This window comes from Clavelina lepadiformis, chromosome 5, assembly GCF_947623445.1.
Source record: "Clavelina lepadiformis chromosome 5, kaClaLepa1.1, whole genome shotgun sequence".
NCBI classification, from domain to species: Eukaryota; Metazoa; Chordata; class Ascidiacea; order Aplousobranchia; family Clavelinidae; genus Clavelina; species Clavelina lepadiformis.
The window spans coordinates 4,742,066-4,769,394 of record NC_135244.1 but is presented as its reverse complement, the minus strand read 5'-3'; the positions used below and the strand labels follow the sequence as shown (position 1 = coordinate 4,769,394).

At 36.7% G+C, this 27,329-nt stretch overlaps 4 protein-coding genes and 1 pseudogene across 6 annotated transcripts; 3 read left to right on the top strand and 2 right to left on the bottom strand.

Moving 5' to 3' along the window:
* Positions 1–389: 389 nt before the first annotated feature.
* Positions 390–3,477, bottom strand: LOC143458616 (aldo-keto reductase 1B-like). Its single transcript, XM_076955426.1, has 8 exons — positions 3,223–3,477; positions 2,309–2,476; positions 2,101–2,223; positions 1,942–2,004; positions 1,592–1,815; positions 1,315–1,480; positions 1,139–1,221; positions 390–1,006 (listed from the first exon to the last, which is right to left on the bottom strand). The coding sequence occupies exons 1-8, from the start codon at positions 3,292–3,294 to the stop codon at positions 958–960; spliced, it is 948 nt and encodes a 315-aa protein (XP_076811541.1). The 5' UTR covers positions 3,295–3,477; the 3' UTR covers positions 390–957.
* A 1,188-nt stretch (positions 3,478–4,665) lies between these two features.
* Positions 4,666–7,050, top strand: LOC143458881 (aldo-keto reductase 1B-like; annotated as a pseudogene). The gene is made up of 6 exons (XR_013117720.1): positions 4,666–4,903; positions 5,645–5,812; positions 5,898–6,179; positions 6,305–6,527; positions 6,639–6,804; positions 6,898–7,050. The product of XR_013117720.1 is annotated as an aldo-keto reductase 1B-like (transcript).
* A 2,396-nt stretch (positions 7,051–9,446) lies between these two features.
* Positions 9,447–12,051, bottom strand: LOC143458614 (aldo-keto reductase 1B-like). The gene is made up of 8 exons (XM_076955424.1): positions 11,826–12,051; positions 10,912–11,079; positions 10,705–10,827; positions 10,546–10,623; positions 10,197–10,420; positions 9,907–10,072; positions 9,731–9,813; positions 9,447–9,595 (listed from the first exon to the last, which is right to left on the bottom strand). The coding sequence occupies exons 1-8, from the start codon at positions 11,895–11,897 to the stop codon at positions 9,547–9,549; spliced, it is 963 nt and encodes a 320-aa protein (XP_076811539.1). The 5' UTR covers positions 11,898–12,051; the 3' UTR covers positions 9,447–9,546.
* Positions 12,052–16,034: 3,983 nt separating this feature from the next.
* Positions 16,035–19,291, top strand: LOC143459839 (carbohydrate sulfotransferase 11-like). The gene is made up of 5 exons (XM_076957135.1): positions 16,035–16,340; positions 16,528–16,667; positions 16,938–17,163; positions 17,877–18,051; positions 18,707–19,291. Exons 1-5 carry the CDS (start codon positions 16,100–16,102, stop codon positions 18,909–18,911), a joined length of 987 nt encoding a protein of 328 aa, XP_076813250.1. The 5' UTR covers positions 16,035–16,099; the 3' UTR covers positions 18,912–19,291.
* A 3,495-nt stretch (positions 19,292–22,786) lies between these two features.
* On the top strand, positions 22,787–26,899 carry LOC143461090 (carbohydrate sulfotransferase 8-like). Of its 2 annotated transcripts, none has more exons than XM_076958862.1 (5): positions 22,787–23,260; positions 24,707–24,846; positions 25,020–25,242; positions 25,897–26,044; positions 26,276–26,899. In XM_076958862.1, exons 1-5 carry the CDS (start codon positions 22,936–22,938, stop codon positions 26,475–26,477), a joined length of 1,038 nt encoding a protein of 345 aa, XP_076814977.1. In that variant the 5' UTR covers positions 22,787–22,935; the 3' UTR covers positions 26,478–26,899. The 2 variants fall into 2 exon arrangements, with proteins under 2 accessions (XP_076814977.1, XP_076814976.1); XM_076958861.1 differs by having other exon boundaries at positions 25,870–26,044.
* The last annotated feature ends 430 nt before the right edge of the window (positions 26,900–27,329 follow it).

The following is a 27,329-nucleotide window of genomic DNA, read 5'->3' as shown; positions in this document are numbered from 1 at the left end:
ATGGTGATGCGACAATTCAAACTCGGACAATCCATACCTGACAATTGTATCCCTCTGACCCTCTAACCGTCTACCGAAAATTTTTGGTTTGAATTGTCGGGATTGACTTGTCGCGATACCCGTCTGTATGGGTCTGTGTTAAAAATGATTTAATCCGGTGTTTCTTAACGTGACAATGTATAGCGCACAGTTTTGAAACCTAGTCTACAACGATTTTGTAAAACAGTACCTCGTGTCTATTAATAGTATTGGCTGTCTTTATTATACCGAAAAAATTTTGGGTTCAAAGCTATTTTCACAGATTTTTATTAACCTAGCTTAAATGTAATGACATAGTTACATAAACATTCTTTCTAATCTAAATCTAACTTCACTTAAGCCCTAAACAGCTAAAAACAACATTTTGCACGCCCATTCTCCTAACATAACAGACAATTCCTAACAACGGGCTGCGTGGCCTATGTTGTGGTGAAATCAGTGTTTCCTCGCATTTAGCCATGGCCGCATTTAGCCGTCCGATGAATTATTTCTACCAACCTTTGAGCCGTGAATGACCGTAACGCAAGAAGGGCTTCTTATGTCCGGTGAATAGCGACTCGTTTACATCTTAAAAAACTTTAATGTTTAAATTTCAATTTAACCCTAAGTAGCTAAAATCGATTTTTTGCATTGCTATTCACTTTACCTAACCTTGCCTTACCTTTAACAACGGGCTTCGTGACCTACTTACCGTGAAATAGTCATCCTTTATTTATTTTTATTGAAGTAATCTATAAATCTTGCAAATATTAAATTAAGTCTTTGGAGCTCTGCTGTTTTGTATGCTTATTTGTTGTTCGCATAATTATTTTATCCTGCTTTATAACTGCTAGAGTTTTTATTTTGCACATCCAACAGGCAATGACAAAAACAAACGATACCAAAGGTTGACTTGGTTTTCTACCTGCACTATTGCAATTACTCCGCATAATTTTTCCCGAATGGATAGTACTTGTGGTCAACAATGCTGTAAAATATTTTCTAAATGTTAAACACTTAACATGCAATATCCTCTCAATGTTTAAACTTTAATCAATTTTCATTCTCTAGCTCTAGCAGAATACATAGGCCAAAACAGAGCTGTATGATATAAACATACAAGAACCATGGGCAAGCCTTTCCGTCACGATCTAAAGAGCTGATGGCGTCCATATCGCTTCCTGTCAGTTCAAAATCAAACACCTGCGAAGTAGAGAAAACGTTCTTCTGCACCAGATATTTAGGTCACAATTGTACAAGGTTAGAGCCTATACGTGTTATCTGATTTAATCTTACTTTAAGATTGGATCTTATTCTTTCAGGAGTAACACTTTTGGGAATAACGACAGCTTTTCTTTGAATTAAGTAGCGCAGTATAACTTGAGCAACTGTTTTGTTCAATCTTTTGGCAATTTCAACTAGAACTGGATCTTCCAATATGATCGAATCGTTTGGTGTCGCCCTTGAAATAGACAAACACGGCATAAGGAAACGATGCATATTTTCAGGTTCCCTCACTTTTTATCTGTTGCAAACAGCAAAACTGTACACAAGTAACCCTGCTCGCATTTACCGTGGTCTATTTGGTGATCCAAAAGGACTGTAAGCTGTTATCACGATGCCCTTGCTTGTGCAAAAATCTACCAAGTCTTTTTGAAACAAATATGGGTTCATTTCAACTTGGTTGACAGCTGGCGGAGCAGTACACTCTCTCAATATTCGGTCAATCTGGTATTTATTAAAGTTCGAAACTCCAATACTTCGCACGAGACCTTCCTTTTGAAGTTCTTCCATTGCCTGCAGTTATACAGAGAATATAGTGATTAACAAACTTTAATGCAAAGTAAAACTTACGAGTATTACTGTTGAGTAATGTTTAGGTTACTGTACAATGTGCACTGCCATCTTAAGGTACTTCGTTACCTTCCATGTTTCTACGTAATCGGTGTCGTCATAAAGGGGAGCACCATTTGGATCTTTCGGTTCCTTGTCTTCATCACTCTGACAAAACATTGATTCGGTAAAATTTGTGATTAATGCCGTGTTTCCATTTTCAATATGTCGCTATAAACCTGTGCTTACAATGTATTTCAAACCACAGGGAGTGTGAATGAGATACAAATCCAGGTACTCCAAACCCAATTTCTTCAAGCTCTTCATAAATGCTGTCTTAACCAGTTCCGGTTTATGGAAGATATTCCACAACTGTTGCAAAAAAATCCGTAAAGTTTTTTATAATTAACTTTTAGTTTGATTGCGAAGTGTTTCAACCAATTCGTCAAATTCTTGCCTTGCTAGTTATAAACAAATCTTCTCTTTTCACTTTGTCTTCCTTAATCATTTTTGCAACTCCTTGCCCCACTTCTTCTTCGTTTCCATAGTTCCAAGCGCCGTCGATGTGACGATACCCACACTCGATGGCGTGCTCAACCGCTGCTTGAACCTGCCCTTTGGGAGACTGCAAAACAAAATACAGTCGTTCAGTCACAAAGGCACCAGTGATGTTGTGGTGGTTACGCGTTTCCATTGGAATAAGTGAATCACCACATGTTGCATGGAGCGCGGAGTGTCCAGGACTATGCTGCAATGGAATCGAAAACCACCTTGAGGTTTAAATCAACTATCGGTATATGCAACATTGCAAGTTAACGAATCAAACCCGCAACGAGTGTTACTGTTTATTTCGCTGTATATGACTAGAATGGTTCATGCTCGTCTATGTATTTAACAAGTCAGTTAATGGATTAGTGGCTTGGATTAATATTTAATCGAAAAACTGCTCAGTAGGTTTAGAAAAAAGTTCGTTTTTATGTACACAACGCGATTTAGTCCTATACATGTACACAACACGAACTTATGTACAGCTAGATTTAAATAAAAACATACACTGTCCGTGGTTGATTTGCAACTAATCAGTCTATATTATCATGTTTATAGATTAAATTTCAAACTACAGATAAATTGCAGAATTTTGTTATTCGAGTTACTAACTTCAATTATACTTCATGGTATTTCAAAGCAATGTCATCTCTAGCCACCTTATATTATCGAATTACTAAGTTAATTAACAAAAATTTCTCGCGGAAGTTGTGTCAAATTTTTAGTTGCTGTTTTTAAAACATGTAACTCCACCAGTTTGTTGGGGCTGGTAGATTTTTAGCAGGCTGAACTTATAAACTTTTATATGAACTTATAGTTACAAACATTCCATGTGCCTAATCCAACCAACGGCATCTGATGGCCAGTTTGAAGTCGAACTGTGGGAGCAGTCATCATTCAGCTATAAAGTCGCCTATTAATCAAAGTTTTTGTTCAACTGAAATCTACTGGAACAAAAATGTTGGCTCAAATTAGCGTCCAATGTGTTCACTAATCACTATGCTAAGAGATTCCCACACAGCTTACTGTTGCCGTTAGCATACACACTGCAGTCAACAGAGACGCATTTAATATTTTCTGATATGCAACGAAAAAAAGCTACGTGTGTTATTAATGACTACGCTTAGGTCAGTGCAAATATTTAACTAACAAAAAGGATCTTTTGGTGTTTGTGTAACCTGGTTTGACGCTAGCTTCGGAGTAATGAAATTACTTCTTCGGAGTAATGAAATTTCTTCGTTTCGGCCCTACGTTCATAATTATAATTCTTTGCAACACTTGATCGAGGTGTTTTAAAGATATACAAATATCTACTATTTTGTTTTTGCTTAATGAGTTCAGAATTTTTCAAAACACTTACAAAATATCAAATGCACTGGTAGCTGTGAAGTATGATTCTCTAACAAAATAGCTGCTTTCAGTTGTCCACAGTACAACTTGTAAAAGCAAAGTTGTTAGATTGCTGTTAACAATGACGTCATTATAGGATTTGCTTATGTTATTTCAAACAATCATGCTGCGTAATGCTGCTCGATGGACGGAGAAAAATCGGCTAAGCCTCAATAGGTTAACAGTGGAAGGTTAGCAAGACCACCAAACTCAGAAAACACGCCTTGGACGACAAATTTTACTAGAGCTTGCAATTTTGGTGTTTGCTCTTCTTATCTATTTTTAAACGTTATGGGGCCAAAGCTGCATCTGTCCCCGGGCGCTAAAACACTATAGCTATGCTGGGGACGCTGAACTAAACGGAGTATGAGGAAAATTTGACACTTGTATGCTTTAATTACATCAATATTTTCGTGTGATGATCGCTACACGCAGCGGCGTATTTTGGATCGCGTTGGGGGAGGGACAAAAGTTTTTAAAAGCTCGGTCGAAAAGTTCCACCCTAAAAGCGTGAAACGCAAAACCGTGTGAAAAACGTCAACAAACTTTTCAATGGTAAAAATTCAAGTTTCAGACAAGTCTTAATCATTTACTAGATGATTATTTTACGATTCTTGTAACGATTTTTTACCTTCCAAATCTTAACGTGGTCGATATCATCAAAAAGTGTCTTGCCATCTGATCCTTTCGGTATTATAGTCTCGTTGTCCGGACAGAAAATGGAAGTTGACAAGATGCGATAAACAAATAACTATAAAGTTTTGTGACACAAAGACATTTTGCAACACTTACAACGTATTTATTTGCTCTGTCCTAAGCGTACTCATTAATAACGCACGTAGCTTTTTTCGTTGCATATCAGAAAATATTAAATGCGTTTCTGTTGACTGCAGCGTGTATGCTAACGGTAACAGTAACCTGAGTGGGAATCTCTTAGCATAGTGATTAGTGAACACATCGGACGCTAATTTGAGCCAACATTTTTGTTCCGGTAGATTTCAGTTGAACAAAAACTTTCTTGATTAATAGCCGACTTTATAGCTGAATGATGACTGCTCCCACAGTTCGACTTCAAACTGGCCATCAGATGCCGTTGGTTGGATTAGGCACATTGAATGTTTGTTACTATAAGTTCACATAAAAGTTCAGCCTGCTAAAGACCTACTAGCCCCAACAAACTGGTGGAGTTACATGTTTTAAAAACAGCAACTGAAAATTTGATACAACTTCCGCGAGATATTTTTTAAGTAACTTAGTAATTCGATAATATAAGGTGGCTAAAGATGACATTGCTTTAAAATACCACGAAGTATAATTGAAGTTAGTAACTCGAATAACAAAATTCTGCAATTTATCTGTAGTTTGAAATTTAATCTATAAACATGGTAATATAAGATGATTAGTTTTAAATCAACCACGGACAGTATATGTTTTGATTTATCTGGCTGTACATAAGTTCGTGTTGTGTACATGTATGGGACTAAATCACGTTGTGTACATAAAAAAAGAACTTCATTCTAAACCTACTGAGCAGTTTTTTAATTAAATATTAATCCAAGCCACTAATCCATTAACTGAATTGTTAAATACATGGACGAGCATACAACGTTCTAGTCATATACAGCGAAACAAACAGTAACACTCGTTGCGGGTTTGATTCGTTAACTTGCAATGTTGCATATACCGATAGTTGATTTAATTTTAAACCTCAAGGTGGTTTTCGATTCCATTGCAGCATAGTCCTGGACACTCCGCCCTCCATGCAACATGTGGTGATTCACTTATTCCAATGGAAAAGCGTAACCACCACAACATCACCGGTGCCTGTGTGACTGAACGACTGTATTTTGTTTTGCAGTCTCCCAAAGGACAGGTTCAAGCAGCGGTTGAGCACGCCATCGAGTGTGGGTATCGCCACATCGACGGCGCTTGGAACTATGGAAACGAAAAAGAAGTGGGGCAAGGAGTTTCCAAAATGATTAAGGAAGACAAAGTGAAAAGAGAAGATTTGTTTATCACTAGCAAGGCAAGAATTTGACGAATTGGTTGAAACACTTCGCCATCAAACTAAAAGTTAATTTTAAAAAACTTTATGGATTTTTTTGCAACAGTTGTGGAATATCTTCCATAAACCGGAACTGGTTAAGACAGCATTTATGAAGAGCTTGAAGAAATTGGGTTTGGTGTACCTGGATTTGTATCTCATTCACACTCCCTGTGGTTTGAAATACATTGTAAGCACAGGTTTACAGAGACATATTGAAAATGGAAACACGGCATTAATCACAACTTTTACCGAATCAATGTTTTGTCATAGTGATAAAGACAAGCTACCGAAAGATCCAAGTGGTGCTCCCCTTTATGAAGACACCGATTACGTACAAACATGGAAGGTAACGAAGTACTTTAAGATGGCAGTGCACATGGCACAGTTACCTAAACATTACTCAACAGTAATACTCGTAAGTTTTACTTGCATTAAAATTTGTTAATCACTATATTCTCTGTATAACTGCAGGCAATGGAAGAACTTCAAAAGGAAGGTCTCGTGCGAAGTATTGAAGTTTCAAACTTTAATAAATACCAGATTGACCGAATATTGAAAGAGTGTACTGTTCCGCCAGCTGTCAACCAAGTTGAAATGAACCCATATTTGGTTCAAAAAACTTGGTAGATTTTTGCACAAGCAAGGGCATCGTGATAACAGCTTACAGTCCTTTTGGATCACCAAATAGACCACGGTAAATGCGAGCAGGATTATTTGTGTACAGTTTTGCTGTTTGCAACAGATAAAAAGTGAGGAAACCTGAAAATATGCATCATTTCCTTATGCCATGTTTGTTTATTTCAAGGGCGACATCAAACGATCCGGTCATATTGGAAGATCCAACTCTAGTTGAAATTGCAAAAAGATTGAACAAAACAGTTGCTCAAGTTGTACTGCGCTACTTAATTCAAAGAAAAGCTGTCGTTATTCCCAAAAGTGTTACTCCTGAAAGAATAAGATCCAATCTTAAAGTAAGATTAAATCATATAACACGTATAGGCTCTAACCTTGTACAATTGTGACCTAAATATCTGGTGCAGAAGAATGTTTTCTCTACTTCGCAGGTGTTTGATTTTGAACTGACAGTAAGCGATATGGACGCCGTCAGCTCTTTAGATCGTGACGGCAGGCCACGCAGGCCGTTGTTAGGAATTGTCGGTTATGTTAGGAGAATGGGCGTGCAAAATGTTGGTTTCAGCTGTTTAGGGCTTAAGTGAAGTTAGATTTAGATTAGAAGGAATGTTTATGTAACTATGTCATTACATTTAAGCTAGGTTAATAAAAATCTGTGAAAAAAGCTTTAAACCCAATTTTTTTTCGGTATAATAAAGACAGCTAATACAATTAATAGACACGAGGTACTGTTTTATAAAATCGTTGTAGACTAGGTTCCAAAACTGTGCGCTATACATTGTCACATTAAGAAACACCGGATTAAATCATTTTTAACACAGACCCATACAGACGGGTATCGCGACAAGTCAATCCCGATAATTGAAACCTAAAATTTTCGGTTTACAGGGTTGGAAGGTTAGAGGGTCAGAAGTTTACAATTGTTTGGTGTGGATTGTCCGGGTTTGATTTGTCGCGTCACCATCAAGACGTCATCAGAGTGATGTAAAAAACCATTTGTTAAACCGCATATGTTGGGATGTTTGTAAAAGCTTGTGTCAACCAATTCCTAATTACTTCTGTTACACTACAATAGGGTTGCCATACATCAGGATTTTCCCTGACATGTCAGGGAATTTTGTGTTCAAATCTGCGTCAGGGAGAAATGCTAAAATGTGCTCAAAAGTCAGGAATTTTTTTAAATTGTCTTTTAGTCCAAGTGTTCTAGGTCGCCACCTTTTTCCAACTTTTTCTAGGTCGCGAACACTCAGCTCGTCAAAACTGTCTGCAACTTGTGTATGACGTAAATTGTTTACTACATTTTAAGATGAACAGCATTAGGGTTTGGCTTATTCTAGTTGTTGAAGGCGTTTATGGAATGTTGCATCAGTGACAAAGAATTTACTGCACTGCCAGCACATAAGAAATGGTGCAGGTATTTTCAAAAGTCAAAAAACGCTGTAAGTCACTCAGAATTTCTAAGGGTTGCCCAGGTTTTCTTTGGTGTGGCGCCATACAACGCAAATGTTGAGCAGGTGTTTTTACTGATGCAGAGTCAGTGGACAAAAGAAACAAATAAGATGACCATTGAAACAATGAAAGGAATTTTAACACTTCAGTACAACTTCAAAAGCATGTCTTGTGGGGAATTTTATGTGTTTTTGAAGTCCAACAAGAGATTGTTAAAAAAATCAGATCTTCGGAAAAGAACGATTGGTATGAGGGAGAGTAGAGTATTGTTTGTAAACTGCTATATGTATTCGTTACTTGTAATTACCTTGGAGCATATTTTGTAAAAATTCTGTGCTAACTTTCGTTTTTGTAAATGTTACTGTTCAAAAGAAAACTTGCATTCGTGTATTGCATTCGTATATTCATTCGTTTTTCTATTGTTTCGTGTTTATCACAAAAAAGCAATGCCGGCAATGTACTTTGTCAATATTCTAAATTTAGTCAATGCAACTGAGGCAAATTTGTCAGGGATTGCGCATTATCAAATATGGTAAGCCTAAACTACAATATACAATGATGTTGTAAGCTAATTAATAACGGGGTTGAGTAGACGAAATAATTTATACAAAACTCATCTTGGTCAACTTATAAAATCTAATCAACTTAATCTCCTAATGAGACCCTAATTCGTTACGACAGAAAGCTTTTTATTTTTCAAAGCAAACAAACCGTCACGAAATTTAAAATAGAAGCTAATATCGTTCTTACCTGCCACGATGTTTTGTACCGATTTGGTATTATTGTTTTGCTATTTTCCCAGAACGAGAAACGTGTAAAATCAGTCACTCAATATTTCCGTCATACTTCCCGGTAAAAGGTGAATGCAGTAAACAGCAGGGGAATAAATGGAACGGTTTGCTACATGTATAAGCCATAATAGTTTTGCAGTGAAGCTTTGAGAATTTTTGTTTTGTCTTAGGGGTTGTCGCATCGGGAAGTCGGGCTGAAAATAGGATTTGGATGGATCTTTATAAACATTCCTTCTAATCTAAATCTAACTTCACTTAAGCCCGAAATAGCTGAAAACAACATTTTGCACGCCCATTCTCCTAACATAACAGACAATTCCTAACAACGGGCTGCGTAGCCTATGTTGTGGTGAAATCAGTGTTTCCTCGCATTTAGCCATGGACGCATTTAGCCGTCCGATGAATTATTTCTACCAACCTTTGAGCCGTGAATGACCGTAACGCAAGAAGGGCTTCTTATGTTCAGTAAAACAGCAACTCGTTTACCTCCTAAAAACCTTTAATCCTTAAATTTCAATTAAACCCTAAATAGTTAAAATCGATTTTTTGCATTGCTATTCACTTTACCTAACCTTGCCTTACCTTTAACAACGGGTTGCGTGACCTACTTACCGTGAAATAGTCATCCTTTATTTATTTTTATTGAAGTAATCTATAAATGTTGCAAATATTACATTAAGTCTTTGGAGCTCTGCTGTTTTGTATGCTTGTTTGTTGTTCGCATAATTATTTTATCCTGCTTTATAACTGCTAGAATTTTTATTTTTGCACATCCAACAGGCAATGACAAAAACAAACGATACCAAAGGTTGACTTGGTTTTCTACCTGCACTATTGCAATTACTCCGAATAATTTTTCCCGAATGGATAGTACTTGTGGTCAACGAGCCTGTAAAATATTTTCTGAATGTTAAACGCTTAACATGCAATATCCTCTCAATGTTTAAACTTTAATCAATTTTCATTCTCTAGCTCTAGCAGAATGCAATATAGGCCAAAACTGAGCTGTATGATATAAACATACCAGGGCCATGTGCACGCCCTGCCGTCACGATCTAAAGAGCTGACGGCGTCCATATCGCTTCCTGTCAGTTCAAAATCAAACACCTGCAAAGTAGAGAAAACATTCTTCTGCACCAGATATTTAGGTCACAATTGTACAAGGTTAGAGCCTATACGTGTTATCTGATTTAATCTTACTTTAAGATTGGATCTTATTCTTTCAGGAGTAACACTTTTGGGAATAACGACAGCTTTTCTTTGAATTAAGTAGCGCAGTATAACTTGAGCAACTGTTTTGTTCAATCTTTTTGCAATTTCAACTAGAGCTGGATCTTCCAATATGACCGGATCGTTTGATGTCGCCCTTGAAATAGACAAACACGGCATAAGGAGACGATGAATATTTATTAGAAACATTTTAAGGTTTCCTCAATTTTTATCTGTTGCAAACAGCAAAACTCTACGTAAGTAACCCTGCTTGCATTTACCATGGTCTATCTGGTGATCCAAATGGACTGTAAGCTGTTATCACGATGCCCTTGTTTGTGCAAAAATCTACCAAGTCTTTTTGAACCAAATATGGGTTCATTTCAACTTGGTTGACAGCTGGCGGAACAGTACACTCTTTCAATATTCGGTCAATCTGGTATTTATTAAAGTTCGAAACTCCAATACTTCGCACGAGACCTTCCTTTTGAAGTTCTTCCATTGCCTGCAGTTATACAGAGAATATAGTGATTAACAAATTTTAATGCAAGTTAAACTTACGAGTATTACTGCTGAGTAATGTTTAGGTAACTGTACAATGTGCACTGCCTTCTTATGGTACTTCGTTACCTTCCATGTTTGTACGTAATCGGTGTCGTCATAAAGGGGAGCACCACTTGGATCTTTCGGTAGCTTCTCTTCATCACTCTGACAAAACATTGATTCGGTAAAAGTTGTGATTAATGCCGTGTTTCCATTTTCAATATGTCTCTGTAAACGTGTGCTTACAATGTATTTCTCACCACAGGGATTGTGAATGAGATACAGATCCAGGTACTCCAATCCCAATTTCTTCAAGCTCTTCATAAATGCTGTCTTAACCAGTTTCGGTTTATGGAAGATATTCCACAACTGTTGCAAAAAAGTCCATAAAGTGTTTTAAAATTAACGTTGTTTTGATGGCGAAGTGTTTCAACCAATTCGTCAAATTCTTGCCTTGCTAGTGATAAACAAATGTTCTCTTTTCACTTTGTCTTCCTTAATCATTTTGGCAACTCCTTGCCCCACTTCTTCTTCGTTTCCATAGTCCCAAGCGCCGTCGATGTGACGATACCCACACTCGATGGCGTGCTCAACCGCTGCTTGAACCTGTCCTTTGGGAGACTGCAAAACAAAATACAGTCGTTCAGTGACAAAGGCACCGGTGATGATGTGGTGGTTACGCGTTTCCATTGAAATAAGTGAATCACCTTATGTTGCATGGAGCGCTGAGTGTCCAGGACTATGCTGCAATGGAATCGAAAACCACCAAGAGGTTTAAATCAACTATCGGTATATGCAACATTGCAAGTTAACTAATGAAACCCGCAACGAGTGTTACTGTTTGTTTCGTTGTATATGACTAGAATGGTTCATGCTCGTCTATGTATTTACCAAGTCAGTTAATGGATTAGTGGCTTGGATTAATATTTAATCGAAAAACTGCTCAGTAGGTTTAGAAAATAGTTCGTTTTTATGTACACAACGCGATTTAGTCCTATACATGTACATAACACGAACTTATGTACAGCTAGATTTAAATCAAAACATACACTGTCCGTGGTTGATTTGAAACTAATCATCCTATTACACCATGTTTATAGATTAAATTTCAAACTACAGATAAATTGCAGAATTTTGTTGATCGAGTTACTAACTTCAATTATACTTCACGGTATTTCAAAGCAATGTCATCTCTAGCCATCTTATATTTTCGAATTACTAAGTTAATTAACAAAAATTTCTCGCGGAAGTTGTATCAAATTTTCAGTTGCTGTTTGTAAAACGTGTAACTCCACCAGTTTGTTGGGGCTAGTAGGTTTTTAGCAATCTGAACTTATAAACTTTTATATGAACTTATAGTTACAAACCTTCCATGTGCCTAATCCAACCAACGGCATCTGATGGCCCGTTTGAAGTCGAACTGTGGGAGCAGTCATCATTCAGCTATAAAGTCGGCTATTAATCAAGAAAGTTTTTGTTCAACTGAAATCTACCGGAACAAAAATGTTGGCTCAAATTAGCGTCCGATGTTTTCACTAATCACTATGCTAAGATATTCCCACACAGCTTACTGTTACCGTTAGCATACACACCGCAGTCGGTGTACCGACACTTAATCACGCGACACATAATCACGCGACATTTAATCACCGACACATAATCACTAGGACATTTAATCACGCGACACATAATCACTAGGACATTTAATCACGCGACACATAATCACTTGGATGCGACTGCCAAAGGCTTCCTTGGTCTTTCTTTTAGAACTCCCCGACAATTGTTTTGAATCCGTTTGAGACTGCCGCAGTAAGTGCTTTCCGCACAGCATTTCCTACAGCAAATGTTAGGAGTTGTTATTTTCACCTAACGCAAAGCGTCCTGCGCAAAGTGAATGAAATTGGCATGAAGTGTGACTACGAGTCTGATGACGAATTAAGAACAGCTGTTCGGTGTTTACCAGCCTTAGCCATGGTCCCTTCCTCTGACGTAGTCGAGTCATTTCTGATCTTAGCTGATAGCATGCCCGATCACGAGAAGATGCCTGAGCTGCTTTCGTATTTCGAACACACATATATCAGAGGCAGACGACGTCCGGGACGTGGTGAACATTACGGCTCAGCCATCTTTCCAATCGAAAGTTGGAATCATTACGAAGCCGGGGCAGGTTGCATTGCAAGAACCACAAATGCAGTCGAAGGTTGGCATTTTGGTCTCCAAGTGCTTTTTCAATGCCACCACCCGACAATGTGGACTTTCATACGGGGAATTGAAAAAGACATTCAAATGCAACGTGCAACGTTTCTGCAAGGAATTGCTGGTACTCAACCTTCTATTCCAATACGGTACAAGGCACTGAAACTGCGCGTGCAAAACATAGTTGACCGTTATCTGTCAAGCGAAATTTTAGTCTATCTTCGTGCAGTTGCTTACATTTCCCATGCATAACATTGCTGTAAATTGTAAATGTAAAAAAATATTGTAAATGTGTGATTAAATGTCGCGTGATTAAATGTCCTAGTGATTATGTGTCGCGTGATTAAATGTCCTAGTGATTATGTGTCGCGTGATTAAATGTCGCGTGATTAAATGTCCTAGTGATTATGTGTCGGTGATTATGTGTCGCGTGATTAAGTGTCGCGTGATTAACTGTCACCAAACCCCGCAGTCAACAGAGACGCATTTAATATTTTCTGATATGCAGCGAAAAAAGCTACGTGCGTTATTAATGAGTACGCTTAGGACAGTGCAAATATTTGACCAACAAAAAGGATCTTTTGGTGTTTGTGTAACCTGGTTAGACGTTCGTACTTCTTCGGAGTAATGAAATTTCTTCGTTTCGGCCCTACGTTCATAATTCTTTGCAATTGCACGAACTGCCTGGAAAGCGCTTTCTTTGCAACACTTGATCGAGATGTTTTAAAGATATACAAATATCTACTATTTTTTTTTTTGTTTAATAAGTTCAGAATTTTTTAAAACACTTACAAAATATCAAATGCATTGGTGGCTGTTAAGTATGATTCTCTAACAAAATAGCTGCTTTCAGTTGTCCACAGTACAACAGCGTAAAAGCTAAATTGTAAGATTGCTGTTAACAATGACGTCATTAGGATTTGTTTATGTTATTTCAAACAATCATGCTGCGTAATGCTGCTCGATGGACGGAGAAAAATCGGCTAAGCCTCAATAGGTTAACAGTTTAAGGTTAGCAAGACCACCAAACCCAGAAAGTACGCCTTGGACGACAAATTTCACTATTGCTTGCAATTTTTGTGTTTGCTCTTCTTATTTATTTTAAAACGTGAGGGCGCAAAAGCTGCATCTGTCCCCGGGCGCTAAAAACCCTATAGCTACGCTCGGGACGCTGAACTAAACGGAGTATGAGGAAAATTTGACACGTGTATGTTTTAATTACATCAATATTTTCATGTGATAATCGCTACACGCAGTGGCGTATTTTGGATCGCGTTGGGGTGGGACAAAAGTTTTTAAAAGCTCGGTCGAAAATTTCCACCCTAAAAGCGTGAAACGCAAAACTGTGTGCTGTTCCTACTCAAAAACAGCTTTGAAAATTAAACACCTTGAAATGAAATGTATTTTTGTATTTATACGTACACTAGCTGCCAATTTATAGTGTGCACTTTTTGAGACACCGTGTATAACTACTTGGTAAGGTTGATTACAACAATTTTGAAACGCCGTATACACGCCTGTTACATGTATTTTGTAGGTTATGTCTGATAGTTAGTTGTAAACAAGGAAATGCGATGAACAGAGGAGAACGAAGACGTGAAAATATCAATGGCCCAAAAAAGTTGGGTTTACAATGAGGACATGGCCCAGTGCTCCTCCCCCTAAATATAGGCTACTAGTGGCTACACCTTTTTATGTTTGTGCTTTTTCTACCACTCGCCGTACCCCACAGTTTGCACCATCATGGAAATTTATATCATTGATGTTTAATTTAGAAGGTTCCTTTTGTTTGGTCGTCAGCTTCGCAACAGAAGAACAAGTTGTTTTATTAGTGAGGTCTTGTTAGACAGCTTACAGCTACCATGGCCTGGCTCACCGTCAAAGTGAAAAATTGTCTGATATTTACGGATGAAGGAATTTTTTTTAGATAAAATTTTTAGATTTTTAGATAATATAGATCATTAATAGATGTCATTGAATAGAATGTTTCGTTCCATTAATAGAATAAGTATTCGCGCGATGCGCAGATCGGAAGATGACAGTTTAGCTCGGTTAACTAATAAGTATAATTGTGAAGCGTGTTTCAAAGAGTTAGGAGAGTCAATGATTGATGTTTTACGTATAAAGACCTTTGGAAAGCGGTTATACCTGTATATTTATGCCATGTTGGGAAGCATTTGAAATTCAAGTTAAACTGACCGCCCACATATGGTATACGATTAACAGAATGAGCTGAAATTTTAAGAGCAGGGCAATAAATTGTAAAGTTTATATCTTTTGCTGTAACCGAAATACGATCTTAGGAATTTCATTCGTTGATATGCTACACCTGTAAAACCGCTGTAACTAAACAAACTCATAAAACTATATACCTCCATTTCTTGATTTTGCTACAGGTTTAACGATGACGTTCTGTTGTACCTTTCCAAAGTCGGCTCAAAAAATCAACTTGTAGATATTCTGTATACGATAGATATAATCGTAATAAAATCAACCTGTAGATATTCTATTGCGTTGTGCTGGATTGTGAGCCTACCAGAAAAAAGAAGTATAATAACAAAAATAAATAGGTATTGGCTATTTTACGGTATAGGTTACTCGGTAGAAAGATATAGGCGTATGCTGAGAAAAACGACATGCAAAAATGTGCTCGTTCATTCGCAGGAGGCTGGATGAATAAACTATTACTGCAACCGGGGCTTTAGCGTTGGTAGAGATAACATGTGGTAATAAGTGATTATACGATTATTATGAGTCTTGTGGGATGGGTCACTCTAATTATCAAAATGTAGATAATGTTGCTAATGTAACTAATGTAGCGAATTAGATGTGCAGTATTTATATGAGCTTATTAGCTACATTATAGTTACATTAGCTACGTTTTGGAACAGGCCTATTAAATGATTCGGATAGAATTACATTTTATTAGAACTACACAGAACAAGTTGTACATTTCACGATATTTCCTGAAATTAATTGGTAACTTCAACCTTGTTCGGTTGCATCAATGTTACTTTACCGTTTGCTGTTACAGTACGATGAGAAAATGTTTCTTAACGTCGGGTGTTTTCTAGAAAACGGTCAACGCGTCCGCGCATGTATTTAAGATTCCTGTTATAGATGTGCTTAAATAGTGTGAATTATTTCGGTGTTTGAAAAATATCTGAAAATTACTAATGTAGCTTTCAATATGCCTGCATATACATTTTATTTACTACTGATTTCATTAAACTGTAAGCTACATGATAAAGTATTGTTCAAGTAATCCCTACTTAATTTTATTACAAGTTGTGTTTTTTTTTGTCTCAGGTGAGACAACATAAAGGGCTTTTGTTTTTTATACATTTCAAAGCATCAGTGTCATTACACTAAATAAATCATTAAATCATTATTTTACAGCATTTAATTTCTGCTATGGGTGGTAATTGTCAATATATACTGTAGGATGAAATATCTTCAACAGTCTCATATTCTAAAACTGACGGTGATAACTTTTGCCATTGTGGCCTGTTTTACGGCCTTACGCATTTTTAGAGGTGTCAACACTATCGTAAAAACAGAAAATAACAGGAAAATGTTCTCAAAAATTGCAAACGAACATACAAAGAAGGAGGATTTCATGCAAAATATGGACCTGCGCATAAAAGAAAGAAAGAAAAATTTGAAGATAGCATGCAAAGAATCCGGTAATTTCTGCCACACGAAAATCTAAAAACCTTGATCCTATAATAAATTATAATATTTTTTTATTTGATTCCGGGTATTTCGTTTTTCTTTCTGTAGCTTATCGTTAAAATATGTTGCGTAAAAGATGAGAAATGATGATTCGATTTCGAATTATAAGCGAAAGAATAAACACTTGATATTATTAAGCTTTGAACTCGGATTACCTGAGTGAGATGCAATTACTCTTCTACGAAAAATACAAGCTGGCTTACTGTGTCATCCCAAAATCTGGATGCTCGAACATGAAGAAGCTTTTGCTGAATATCGACGGGTACAATACAACAACGGTATTTCACTGTACACTATGTTTACAACTATAACATTAAACTGGGCAACATAAATTCAGTGTCCAGCAGTTTATTTATACCAGGCAACGTCAGTTCAAAGCTACCATTTGAAAACAATTTTATCAAAGAAAACAATTTTTCTAATCTAACTTATAATTTGATGCCCTTTACCTCAGCTTTCAAATTTTGTGCACAATACTGTGAAAATATTTTGTGATTACATATTTTTGCATGCTTTCCATTTCCAACAACCTGAATTTGCCCCGACAGCTTACAAACGGAGAAATTCATGAAATCTCCAGGACAAAGTATCTAAGAAAAGGAATGCCAGATATTGTTCAAAGGGAAAACTACTTAAAAGTCATACTTGTCCGCCATCCGTACGAGAGACTGGTGTCGTCATACAACAACAAAATACGTTTTCCGTACAACGATCAATTTTTAAAGTATTCTGAAAAGATGAAAGAGTTATATGGAAATTCCTCCCAAAATTCAGGTATAAAAAGTATTTGGATAAGCTACTTCCAGTAAATACAGAAAAATTGAAGTCTGTTGTTGATAATTTATGTCAATGTTTGCTAGTCTGCAATGATTGTTTTTATGTGGCTTTCTTTGAAACAATGGTTCCTAACCTTCCTAAATACGCTAATATACCTATTATATTTTATTCTCCAAGCGTTCGTCAAATCCCTCGATTTTCGGCACAATAATGATGGCCACAAAATGTTTTTGACATATTTAAACTTTTACAAAATGAGCAACAAAAATAGCTCACTTAAACGAAAGAAACCAAAACGTAAATTATATATTGTTGTGTCAATATGCTTTTGGTTTTTGTTTTTCGGAGTTTGAATATAACAGGGGCCTTGGTTCAAAAAGGGCAAACCTTAACTACAACCTTACATCATGCTTCACTATATGCTGTAGTTTTAACCTACTCATGACAAGTACGTTTGTTACGCAGCCTTAACCAACGAAATTAGAAACTGTTCTGTTTTGATGACTAATTATATGAGTAAATTAAAATCAAAGACGTCTTATAAATTTTTGTAATTCAAGAGACAGCTGTCAATTTTTGTGGGGACGATTTTGTCGAACCCAGGTTAAGAACTATTGCCCTAACCTAAAGTATATATACAAACTATATTATCAACACAATTATAATAACTTGTATTTATAAAAGTTATGAGGTTTGTAACGATGTCACAGAAGCCAAGTCGGCACCTTTATTTGAAGAATTCGTAAAATACGTTTCTGACGGCCGTAACCAAGGTTATAAGAACGGCGGGGAAATGCATTGGAATACATACACATCCCTGTGTAATCCTTGTCATGTCGAGTATGACGTAATTCTCCACCTTGAAACTATAAAAGATGACGTAAGGTAAGCACATACGCACACATTTTTATATAAGAAACAATTGTAATAAAACCGGGAAGGCCATTTATTTTCGAAATGATAACAATCTCAACTCAAAGTTAATCCACTTTTACTTCGAACGAATACAAGAAGCCAAACAGCGTAGAAAACATTTTATTAGTCAGATGCTACGGTCGATACGTGCAAACATTCTCAATATATCGGAGAAACAACGATATCATGAGGTTTATAATTACTGCAGGATGAGAAAAAACATCGACTTTGATAAATGGTGAAAACTAGACCGGGAAAAATTCAAGTGTTAAAAAGAAACAGAGTTAGCGATTGGAAGTAATCCGTTATTTTAATTCTTTTGAAATGAGCTTATTCGGCCTTTTTTTCAGAGAACAAGTTTACTTCGTGATATAAAAATCTCCGTAAAAAAACTAACGTAAAATTAGAGCCCAAAATTAAGCAACCGAAAGCCAAGTTACTATACAGAAATAGAAGCCGCAATCCCAAGTTTTATGTAAAAATTTTGTGGTTTATATAAGTTGCTTTCGGAAAACTGTTAAGATCAAATGCTAAACTTTGCTACGTCGCAATGAGGTACCGTTTTATTAAATTATGTTTATATGCATACATCTTTCAGCAATTAATTTTAATCTCTTGTTCAAAGGTATTTGCTTGAATTAGTTGGAGCACATGAAGATGACGGTTTTTCAAACGGTTACTCAAAAAGTGGCCAGTCCAAGACAGAGCAGAAAAATTATGTCAAAGAATACTTCAAACAACTTATTCCTAACCTCAAACACAAACTTTACAAAGCTTATAAAAATGACTTTAAGCTTTTTGGGTATTCGCCTGACGGTAATGCAAAATAAAGATGTTTAAAAAACACATGTTGAAAAAGACCTGCTATACTGTCATTTAAAGGGTCTTATCATATAGAACAGCGTGGTCCAACTTCTTTTCATCGCGGGCCAAAATCAGAAAATTTTTTTATCTTGCGGGCCAATGTTTTTAAATTAGAACTGAAGAAATGTGAAATTAGAACTGAAGAACAATGTGACATTGATATTAGAACTGAAATTAGAATAGTTCAAAATTTAGCTATTAAATGCTGATCAATGTGACATCTGCGGTCGAGGTTCTTCCTCGACAATAGCGACTATCAAAGCTGACTATCAGTTGGCGGGCCAAAAAATCAGTGCTCGCGGGCCAACTTTGGCCCGCGGGCCTGCAGTTGGACCACGCTGATATAGAATATTGAAAACATCTTTTAAAATCATACAGCTGTGTACTTTATTATTCACCAAATATTATGCCAAAATAACTTTAAATCAAGATGAAAGGTATAATTCTGGTTGTTTAAAGTTATATAACGGTAGGCTGTATTTTATTATTCACCAAATATTATGCCAAAATAACTTTAAATCAAGATGAAAGGTATAATTCTGGTTGTTTAAAGTTATATAACGGTAGGCTGGAGACGGCTGATGCACCAAGCAAATGGCGACAAAGAAACAGTGTCACGGAAAGTAGACCCTGAAAACTGTTGCCCCAAAATAGATAAAAGTACTGCAGGAAAAGATAAGAAATTTGCTAACTATAGACCACCAGTAATTTAGAGTGAACTGGCCAGAAAAAAAGTTTTTGCAAGAAGATTATAGACATAAAGACAATAAAAAGGGATTTAATTATAGCGATAAGACGTAAGTTGAACTTTTCCTAAAGACTATCTGTCCGGCTTGAAAAAGTGTACCAAGTGCGTGGGATATTCGTAGAAACGTCTCTGGCCACTTCTGACTACATGCCTGTACGATGTGAAATGCGCTACATGTGCATTTCAACTAGTAAACGATCGACTCCGAATCGATGTCTTCGTTTTCTTTGTGCCTGAAAATTTAGCTTAAACTATTTGTACGATCGGTGAACATGAGTTTGGAGTGATGACCTATTCACTGATTGATAAACTGGCGGAAATTTAAAGAAGTTTTCTGATTCATCTTTAGTGCAAGCTGTACTTAATCTCTGTTGCTGTGCACCTTCTGGTGATCTTGGTTACTGAAACATTGTATTGCACATTTTGGATTGTGAAATGTTTGTTTCGTATGTTTATTTTGTGTTCTGTATTTAGATTTTAAACAACAATTAGCCTACAGTTTCTATTAGATTTTGGAGTTAGACTTAGATTAGAAGGTAGATCTATGAGATAGGTTTAAGTTACAATCTTTTCACATTTAAGTTAGGTTTGGACGAAACTGTGAAAACTAGCTTAGAACGCACGATTTTTTCCAGTGAAATAGTGGCAGCCACAAAAAACGTTGCTATTTCGTAATTAACAAATTGATTACAATGGACGAAAGTGGTTATAATTGGTCAACTGCATAGCGTAGCCGTAGCATTTACCATTGCTATACATATCAGTAACGATCAGTTTACGATGAATGTCGGTTATGCGATAATTTAAACCTGACGATTCTCACCTTCTACCAATTCAAACCCTAATTTTAATCCTAACCCTAACGGGTTAAAATTGTCACCATACCAAAATTTCACCACCCTTTCCCTACGTGCCATTTTTCTATGACGTTACGTGCCACACACGAATAAGGTGATGCTGTAACATGTAAAAAGATTTTAATATGTGCATTCAACTGCAAATAAATCAGTGTCAATGTAGCTCCCCAGACAAGGGCGTGAAAACTCTTTGTATAGAAAATGTATCGTTGTGTTTGTTTTCAAATTTCAAAAAATCGAATTTTGGAATAGGCTAATGTTTTTAAATTTGAAAATACGATTATATGTTTGAAAGTTATTAAGTTTGTTCAGGTGTTATAAGTAAAATATTTACCCTGTACACTGCAGAGACAGAGTGTAGATGATCCGAAAAAACACAATCTCACAACATACACAACATATTTCAAATAGTTTTATAACATTTAACTGGTACAAAGCTAACTATACTGTAATGATATCAAGGTTTTGACATTCCGTTCAACGAAACCGAAGATATAGTAGAATCATTAAATGTTCGGCGAAATCACCGAATTTGCTATTCTTACCCAGACAAGATTGCGGCTCAAAAACCCAAAAAGGTCTATTTCTTTGAATAAAAGCGACGGCTACTATTTTTTATTTTTGATCATTTTAGCTTCTAATGCAGGGCGGCTTAAATTGTTTAATCAGATCAATAGACGATTGGACACAGTACCACAAAGAGAGTCCATCGCAGAAGCACTTTTTACTTCACTACTGTGTGTGCGGTATTAGCGTTCGCGCCGCTAATTTTTCACAGCAAGCACAAAAACGTGAGAAACTTGTGTCCAGCTTTGCCTCCTCTTCCCCTACCACAACACTATAGTTCACTAGTGAGGCATCTGCTCCTGGCCCCCGTAGAACGCCCCAATTGTCCCCGGTTGAGAAATCCTGTCTAACACGCTCCTACCTAAATCGAGCAAGCAATCGTCACGCTTGTTGAATTTACATTGTGACGTCATCATTATCACAACTCGTGCTTTAATAAGCGGCAAATTTTCGACAAATGCTTGGCATTAGCCAAAATAACTTCTTTAATCAGTGTCAATAAATATGCTTGAAAACTTAGTTATTTTGTACACAAACAGCTTTCTTTAACACGAGGTTGACTTTGCAGTGCTGGCAAAGACCTCAAGCTTGAAAAACCGTCTAAGACTCTAGGTTTTTAAAAAGGAACCGGCCGTCATGCTGACGCTTTCTTTCAACAATAAAGAAACAAGGAAAGAGTATCACGTGAGAGTTGCCGTCGAAGGGCAAGTGTAAGAAGCGACAGTGCGTGAAAATGACGTGATACATCACAAAAGGTTACAGCTGCTTAGACACAGACAGTTAAGGCAAGCGAATATAGACAAATTCTTTAATAAATTTTGTCGCTTAAATCTGATACCTATTTGTTTGTAAGCAGGCGGCGAGTTTTAACCAGATAGTAGATAAACGTCAGCTTAGTTGCAAGTGCTGTGAAACCGAACTTCATCCATTCAGTCTAAAACTCTAAACACTACGTCTGTCAGCTTGAATAAACAGGCTGCAACATTAAGTGCCAGACTTGCCGTGTACGGCAGTCAAAGCGGCGTTTAGCAAGTAAAGTTATTTTGTTGCATTCTTAGCACTATGGAGATAAACGATTAACAAACAATAAGTTAAAGGTCAAATACAGTTGACTGTGTTCATTGAAATCAGAATCTATTTTGTTAAAAGCTATGTATTACGTGAATTTGCTTGGTAGACACAACAGCTTATATACGAGGCGGTTGGAGCGCAATAATAGTGTTTGTCGTCACGTAACGCTTAGGCAGCAATCAGTCAAATCTTTTTGAGGTATCAATAACTCGACCGTTTTGTCGTTTGCGTGATGCTGTTGTTATTACACAAAAAGGCGTTAAATTTTTGCTGTCAACCTGTTAGTGGCGGCTGCATGAGCATCCAACCATTTTAAACATATCTGTGTGCTATAAACACCACAAAGTGCAGTTTCATTAATGTCAGGGTTTGCTGCTTTTTGAAGTTTTGAGTATGATTGCTTAATGACAGGTAGAGAGACATATAGTTTGAAGCAGGCTTGGCAGGATTATCGACAGAGGGAAAGTCAAATGCTCTATGTAGGAAGGTGTTTAACTCCTTTAGTTGTAGTTGTAGCAGTACAGTATATACGGTATTGCAGTTTAATTTTTTTCATCTTTCGATCTTTTTTCTTCAGTCTTAATCATTTGTTTGATGTTTACTTACAGCGCATAATGACACCCAATAATGACTTCATCTAATTTGTTAATGCAACACTTCATCGATGCAGCCAAAAAGAGTTATCCAACAGAAGATGGCACCGTTTGTCGCATTTTGAGGTTCAGGTAGTACACGGAGGGAGCAGGCATGGAATGGAACTCCGAAGTTCTGGTCCGGAGAATTGTGCTTTCACGTCGCTACTCTCGAATCTTTATCCAAGCCATCATGTTCCTCGTGCTTGGTTACTTTGCTTTCTGCTTTCTCGGTTCGAGCAGACTGAAGCACGTTGCAGCAAAAGATGAATTTTCGATTAAAACTACAATGAACCAGGCTTTAAAAGTTGCCCAAGCTGACAGTGCTGGTGAGCTGGCAAAAGCGGAACCAAATATCGAGGAAATTCTTTTTCTGGAAAGGATTGCTCGTAGAATGAAGGATAGGAAGAGAATGATGAGGAAACAGTGCAAAGCGCTTGGTAGGTAATCTTCTTTTCTATGATTAACGTTTAGAATTACTGTAAAAACGTCTATTGCTGAACCCTAATAGCGTGCACTAGAATGCTGGAACTGATATTAACTGATTAACTTGTGATGATGTCATGATCATAAAACAATACGTATAAAGGTAACGCTAATGCGCTGTAAGAAAACTTACTCTTCATCGAAAACATGTGATACAATAATAAATTTATTTAAGGGTGTTTAACCACAAAACCTGCCCAGTTGAACCAAAAAATGAAACCGTTCACTCGCGACCTTTAGAGAATCTCACTAAGTGGACCTGGCAAAGAAATACTAAATTTTCTATTTACCTTTCCCAAAACTAAATTTTACATCAGTGGCTATGACGTATTTCTCCGCTTAAATGCGCCTAATTGTTAATCTGATTTTCGGGGCGAGTGTACCCCATGACGTCTAATGCTATATCAGCATGCAACTTGTTTATTAAAATGAAACTGTATTTTTTATTTTTGGGCTGGTAGCCTTGGTAAAGAGAGATTTCGGTACGCTTTTTCTGTATAGTGACTTTGCGACGCCTACATAGGGGGCCATTATTACCAACTGCTGTTATATCGTTAATAAATGCATTGCGTTTTTTTAAACATTGCCGAAGAAATAAAAGCAACATAGAGTCTTACACGACAACAGCCCGTAATTTAATTGAGCGTGTTGGAATGTTTAGCGTAAGTGTTCGCATATCTCAGGGGCTTACTAATGAAAGAATGTTTATCCCATCGCTAAAAGTAACAGCAGTCGTTTTATTACTTTCCCAATATGGGTTGGCTGATATAATTTAATTCTCAGCTACTTTAGTTACAGCCATTTTTGGTTGAAATCACAATGTAAACCAAAAATTGACATTCGCGGCAAGTAGAACAGTTCGAGGACATAAAGAAACTGACAAACGGGACAAAAAGCAGACGAAATTACATGACGAGATCCCTGTTAAAAATGAAGTGGTAGCTGAGGATCGAAATATAATTGGTTATTGTCGAGCTGCCAATCAAGTCAGCTTTTCCCAACATTTTTCGTTTGAATGCATCGAACCATGTCGTTTCGTTTATTGAATGTTACGCTTTAAACTGACATTCATTTAATTTCATTACGACAAGTAACACGCATCAATAATATAGATAAGTGTACACGATGTAATTCGTTCGACTCCATCTCAGAAAATCTCACCAGCGTTTCATGCAGTTTTTTGCAAGTACTAATAAACAGTACAATACAAAAATGAACCCACGAATTTATATGAATAGAAAATACAATGGCATAATCGCATAGGTGTCAATTAGGAAGGGATTAGATAGCTTCAGACGTGCCGTTTTTCAACAAAAGCGTTACATATCCTTTCGCGCTGATGCCATTTATACGAGCATTGTATCATTGGAATGCTTTATAATCCGCTCTATTTTTTCAAGGGTTGAATATGGGCGAAGCTGACATGATGAGAGTCCTTATTGCTGAAGATTACAAGCTTGCTTATTGCTACGTCCCTAAAGCTGGATGTTCAAACATGAAAAAACTTATTCTCGAGTTAAACGGTATCAATACAAACAAGGTTTGAATGGTTTGATGAACGATTGTCATGTTTTATGAGAATCTTAGAGTGACATTATATCTCTAGGAGGCGCTATGCTACGTAAAGATTTGATTAAAAACATACAACGATATTGCGCCGACGTCACTCTACAACGTTTAACACACACTTTTAAAGTGGTTGCGCTTGTACAGCTCAGAAACAAGGATATTCACTCGTTGTCGAAAGTGAACGAGACGAAACAAATCGGAATGCCCGATTTTGTAGCGGAAGACAACTACATCAAACTAATGCTGGTTCGGCACCCCTATGAAAGACTGATATCGTCGTACAATAACAAGATTCTTCAGCGTGATCGGAAATTCGACATGTTCTCGCGACAGATCAAGCTCTTGTACAGAGACCCCACTCTTAATGGTATGATTAGAACCCGTTATATAAAGACAAAACTATGATTAAGTTTTGCATGTATGCATTTCAAAGACGTGATAATGTGTGGCGGGAATATCTTATAACTTATCAAGAACAAAATAGTAGTGTCACCGAAATCAATTTAAAATGAACACTTCCATGAAAGAAATAAGTTCTCGTATCTTTTCCATACCCAACTATAATTATATAGTCTTGGACAAATACATTTTTGTGTTGCTGAATGCCGGGTTGACCTCACTCTTGTAATGACATTAATATAGGTACCATGTGTGGTTGGGACGTGGCGCTTAGCTAGCTTATGCGTAACCCTGAACTTGATTTGATTGCTTATTCAAGCGTGAATAAGTTTGTCACACTTTCTGAATAGCTGACTTTTTTGTCAAGTTCAAGTTCAGGTCAAGTTTGGAGATTTGAACTTCCTTAAAAGTACAGTCCACTTACAACATTCAAGCAATTTTACGATTGGTTATTAGCATTTTGTTTAGAGTTTTTAGATCTGGAACAGTCTTTGAAAACCTGCCCTTTGTATTTCTGTGCTATGCTTTTTGTTTTTGTTTTCGTTGACATGCGTCGTAACAGTCGTGATGATATCTCATAACCTCGCGTTTTTAGACACCCAGTCACCGCCGACTTTTCCAGAATTTGCCGAGTTTGTAACGAATGGACGGAATAGTGGAAGCCATAACGGAGGTGATCCTCACTGGAGCAAATATAACTCCCTTTGTTATCCTTGCCTCATTGAATATGATGTCATTGCGCACTTAGAAACAATACAGGAGGATACCAGGTGAGAAGTCCCCCTCGCTATATGGATGCAGCACTTTGTAACCTATGTTGGTGCTGCGAAAAGTGGCCAACTTGAAGTGATAAAGTTATTAAGTTAGTTAGTTGTTAAGTTAGTTACTATTCATACTTTCAGTGGCTTTTTGGTTCCTTCTGCATGATTTTGAAAGTATTTTAAACGAGTACCACATTTTATCAAGTCAGTTATACTGTAACTTATTATGCGCTTTTTCAGGTACTTATTAAAACTGATAAAAGCTCCAACCAAAGTGCTATTCCAGAGCGGGTATTCAAAAATAGGCTTGTCGAAAACTGAATACGGAAACTTCAAAAACATTTACTTCAAGCAGCTCAATTCGTCACAAAAGCAAAATCTTTATAAAGCGTACGAAAGCGATTTTAAACTGTTTGGATATTCGGAAACGAATAATACGTAACAACGAATATCTTTTTATTACAAAGATAAGTCAAAGTACGCACAGTGTCGTATCCAACTGATTATTTATTTCGCCAAAATCTACGATTAGGTATGCATGAAAAAATGAAATAAGAAGTTATATGCAATTGTGTGTTATTATTTATACCGTCATATAAGTAATCACTGTTGAGATATAGTATAAAGTACAGTAGATCTTTTATGCAAAGTAAAACTGTATTGCATTTATATTATCATCAAATCAAATCACTGAATTACCGTTATTATTTTTCTATATCTGATTTGTTCTGCGTTTACACAATCCTTGGTATTATGCCATGCAAAGGAAGGAAATATACTTATTTGGTATAACAATTTTTTTGCATAAATGCCTTAATTGCACGTAACAGGTGTAACTTTCCAGCAAAATACAGTATCTACAAAAACGTACATGTGCAGTACTTCGTTTTAAACTGTAAAAATTATGTTTTTTTTATAATCAGGCTAGCCATGGTTAAAAGAATAAAGCACTTTAAGCATTCACAAACGTCACAGGTTAACGTGCTGTGACGAACGAGCCTAGCTCGGTGAGTAATTAAGAATTCAAACTGTTTTCAAAGTCAACTTACTATAGAAAATAATTTATCGCAAGCGTATAACTTACAAATGTTTGTAAAACCTCTGAATAACAATATTCGCCTGAAAGTACAAAACAGCGGTTTGTTAAGCCACACAGCAGATAACATATAAACAAATTCGTGGTGACGTAAACGTAAGGTTGGTTACATCAAAGATTGACGGAACCCAGTTATATTTTGATATATAGGCAACCATAAAACATTGAATAACGATAAAGGCCGTAGACGTTTCGTGT

What these genes read in the sequence shown, in the direction of transcription:
- LOC143458616 (XM_076955426.1), bottom strand. Translation starts at nt 3,294, where the DNA reads ATGATGACTGCTCCCACAGTTCGACTTCAAACTGGCCATCAGATGCCG. An exon ending in TTGGATTAGGCACATGGAAT is followed by an intron (nt 2,477 to 3,222) that starts GTTTGTAACTAT and finishes TTTGTTTTGCAG; the next exon opens with TCTCCCAAAGGGCAGGTTCA. An exon ending in CCTGTGGTTTGAAATACATT is followed by an intron (nt 2,005 to 2,100) that starts GTAAGCACAGGT and finishes GATGAAGACAAG; the next exon opens with GAACCGAAAGATCCAAATGG.
- LOC143458614 (XM_076955424.1), bottom strand. Translation starts at nt 11,897, where the DNA reads ATGATGACTGCTCCCACAGTTCGACTTCAAACGGGCCATCAGATGCCG. An exon ending in CCTGTGGTGAGAAATACATT is followed by an intron (nt 10,624 to 10,704) that starts GTAAGCACACGT and finishes ATGTTTTGTCAG; the next exon opens with AGTGATGAAGAGAAGCTACC. An exon ending in GGATCACCAGATAGACCATG is followed by an intron (nt 10,073 to 10,196) that starts GTAAATGCAAGC and finishes GTCTATTTCAAG; the next exon opens with GGCGACATCAAACGATCCGG.
- LOC143459839 (XM_076957135.1), top strand. Translation starts at nt 16,100, where the DNA reads ATGAAATATCTTCAACAGTCTCATATTCTAAAACTGACGGTGATAACT. An exon ending in GATAGCATGCAAAGAATCCG is followed by an intron (nt 16,341 to 16,527) that starts GTAATTTCTGCC and finishes GATATTATTAAG; the next exon opens with CTTTGAACTCGGATTACCTG. An exon ending in AAATTCCTCCCAAAATTCAG is followed by an intron (nt 17,164 to 17,876) that starts GTATAAAAAGTA and finishes ACGATGTCACAG; the next exon opens with AAGCCAAGTCGGCACCTTTA.
- LOC143461090 (XM_076958861.1), top strand. Translation starts at nt 22,936, where the DNA reads ATGGAATGGAACTCCGAAGTTCTGGTCCGGAGAATTGTGCTTTCACGT. An exon ending in GAAACAGTGCAAAGCGCTTG is followed by an intron (nt 23,261 to 24,706) that starts GTAGGTAATCTT and finishes TATTTTTTCAAG; the next exon opens with GGTTGAATATGGGCGAAGCT. An exon ending in ACGGTATCAATACAAACAAG is followed by an intron (nt 24,847 to 25,019) that starts GTTTGAATGGTT and finishes GCGCTTGTACAG; the next exon opens with CTCAGAAACAAGGATATTCA.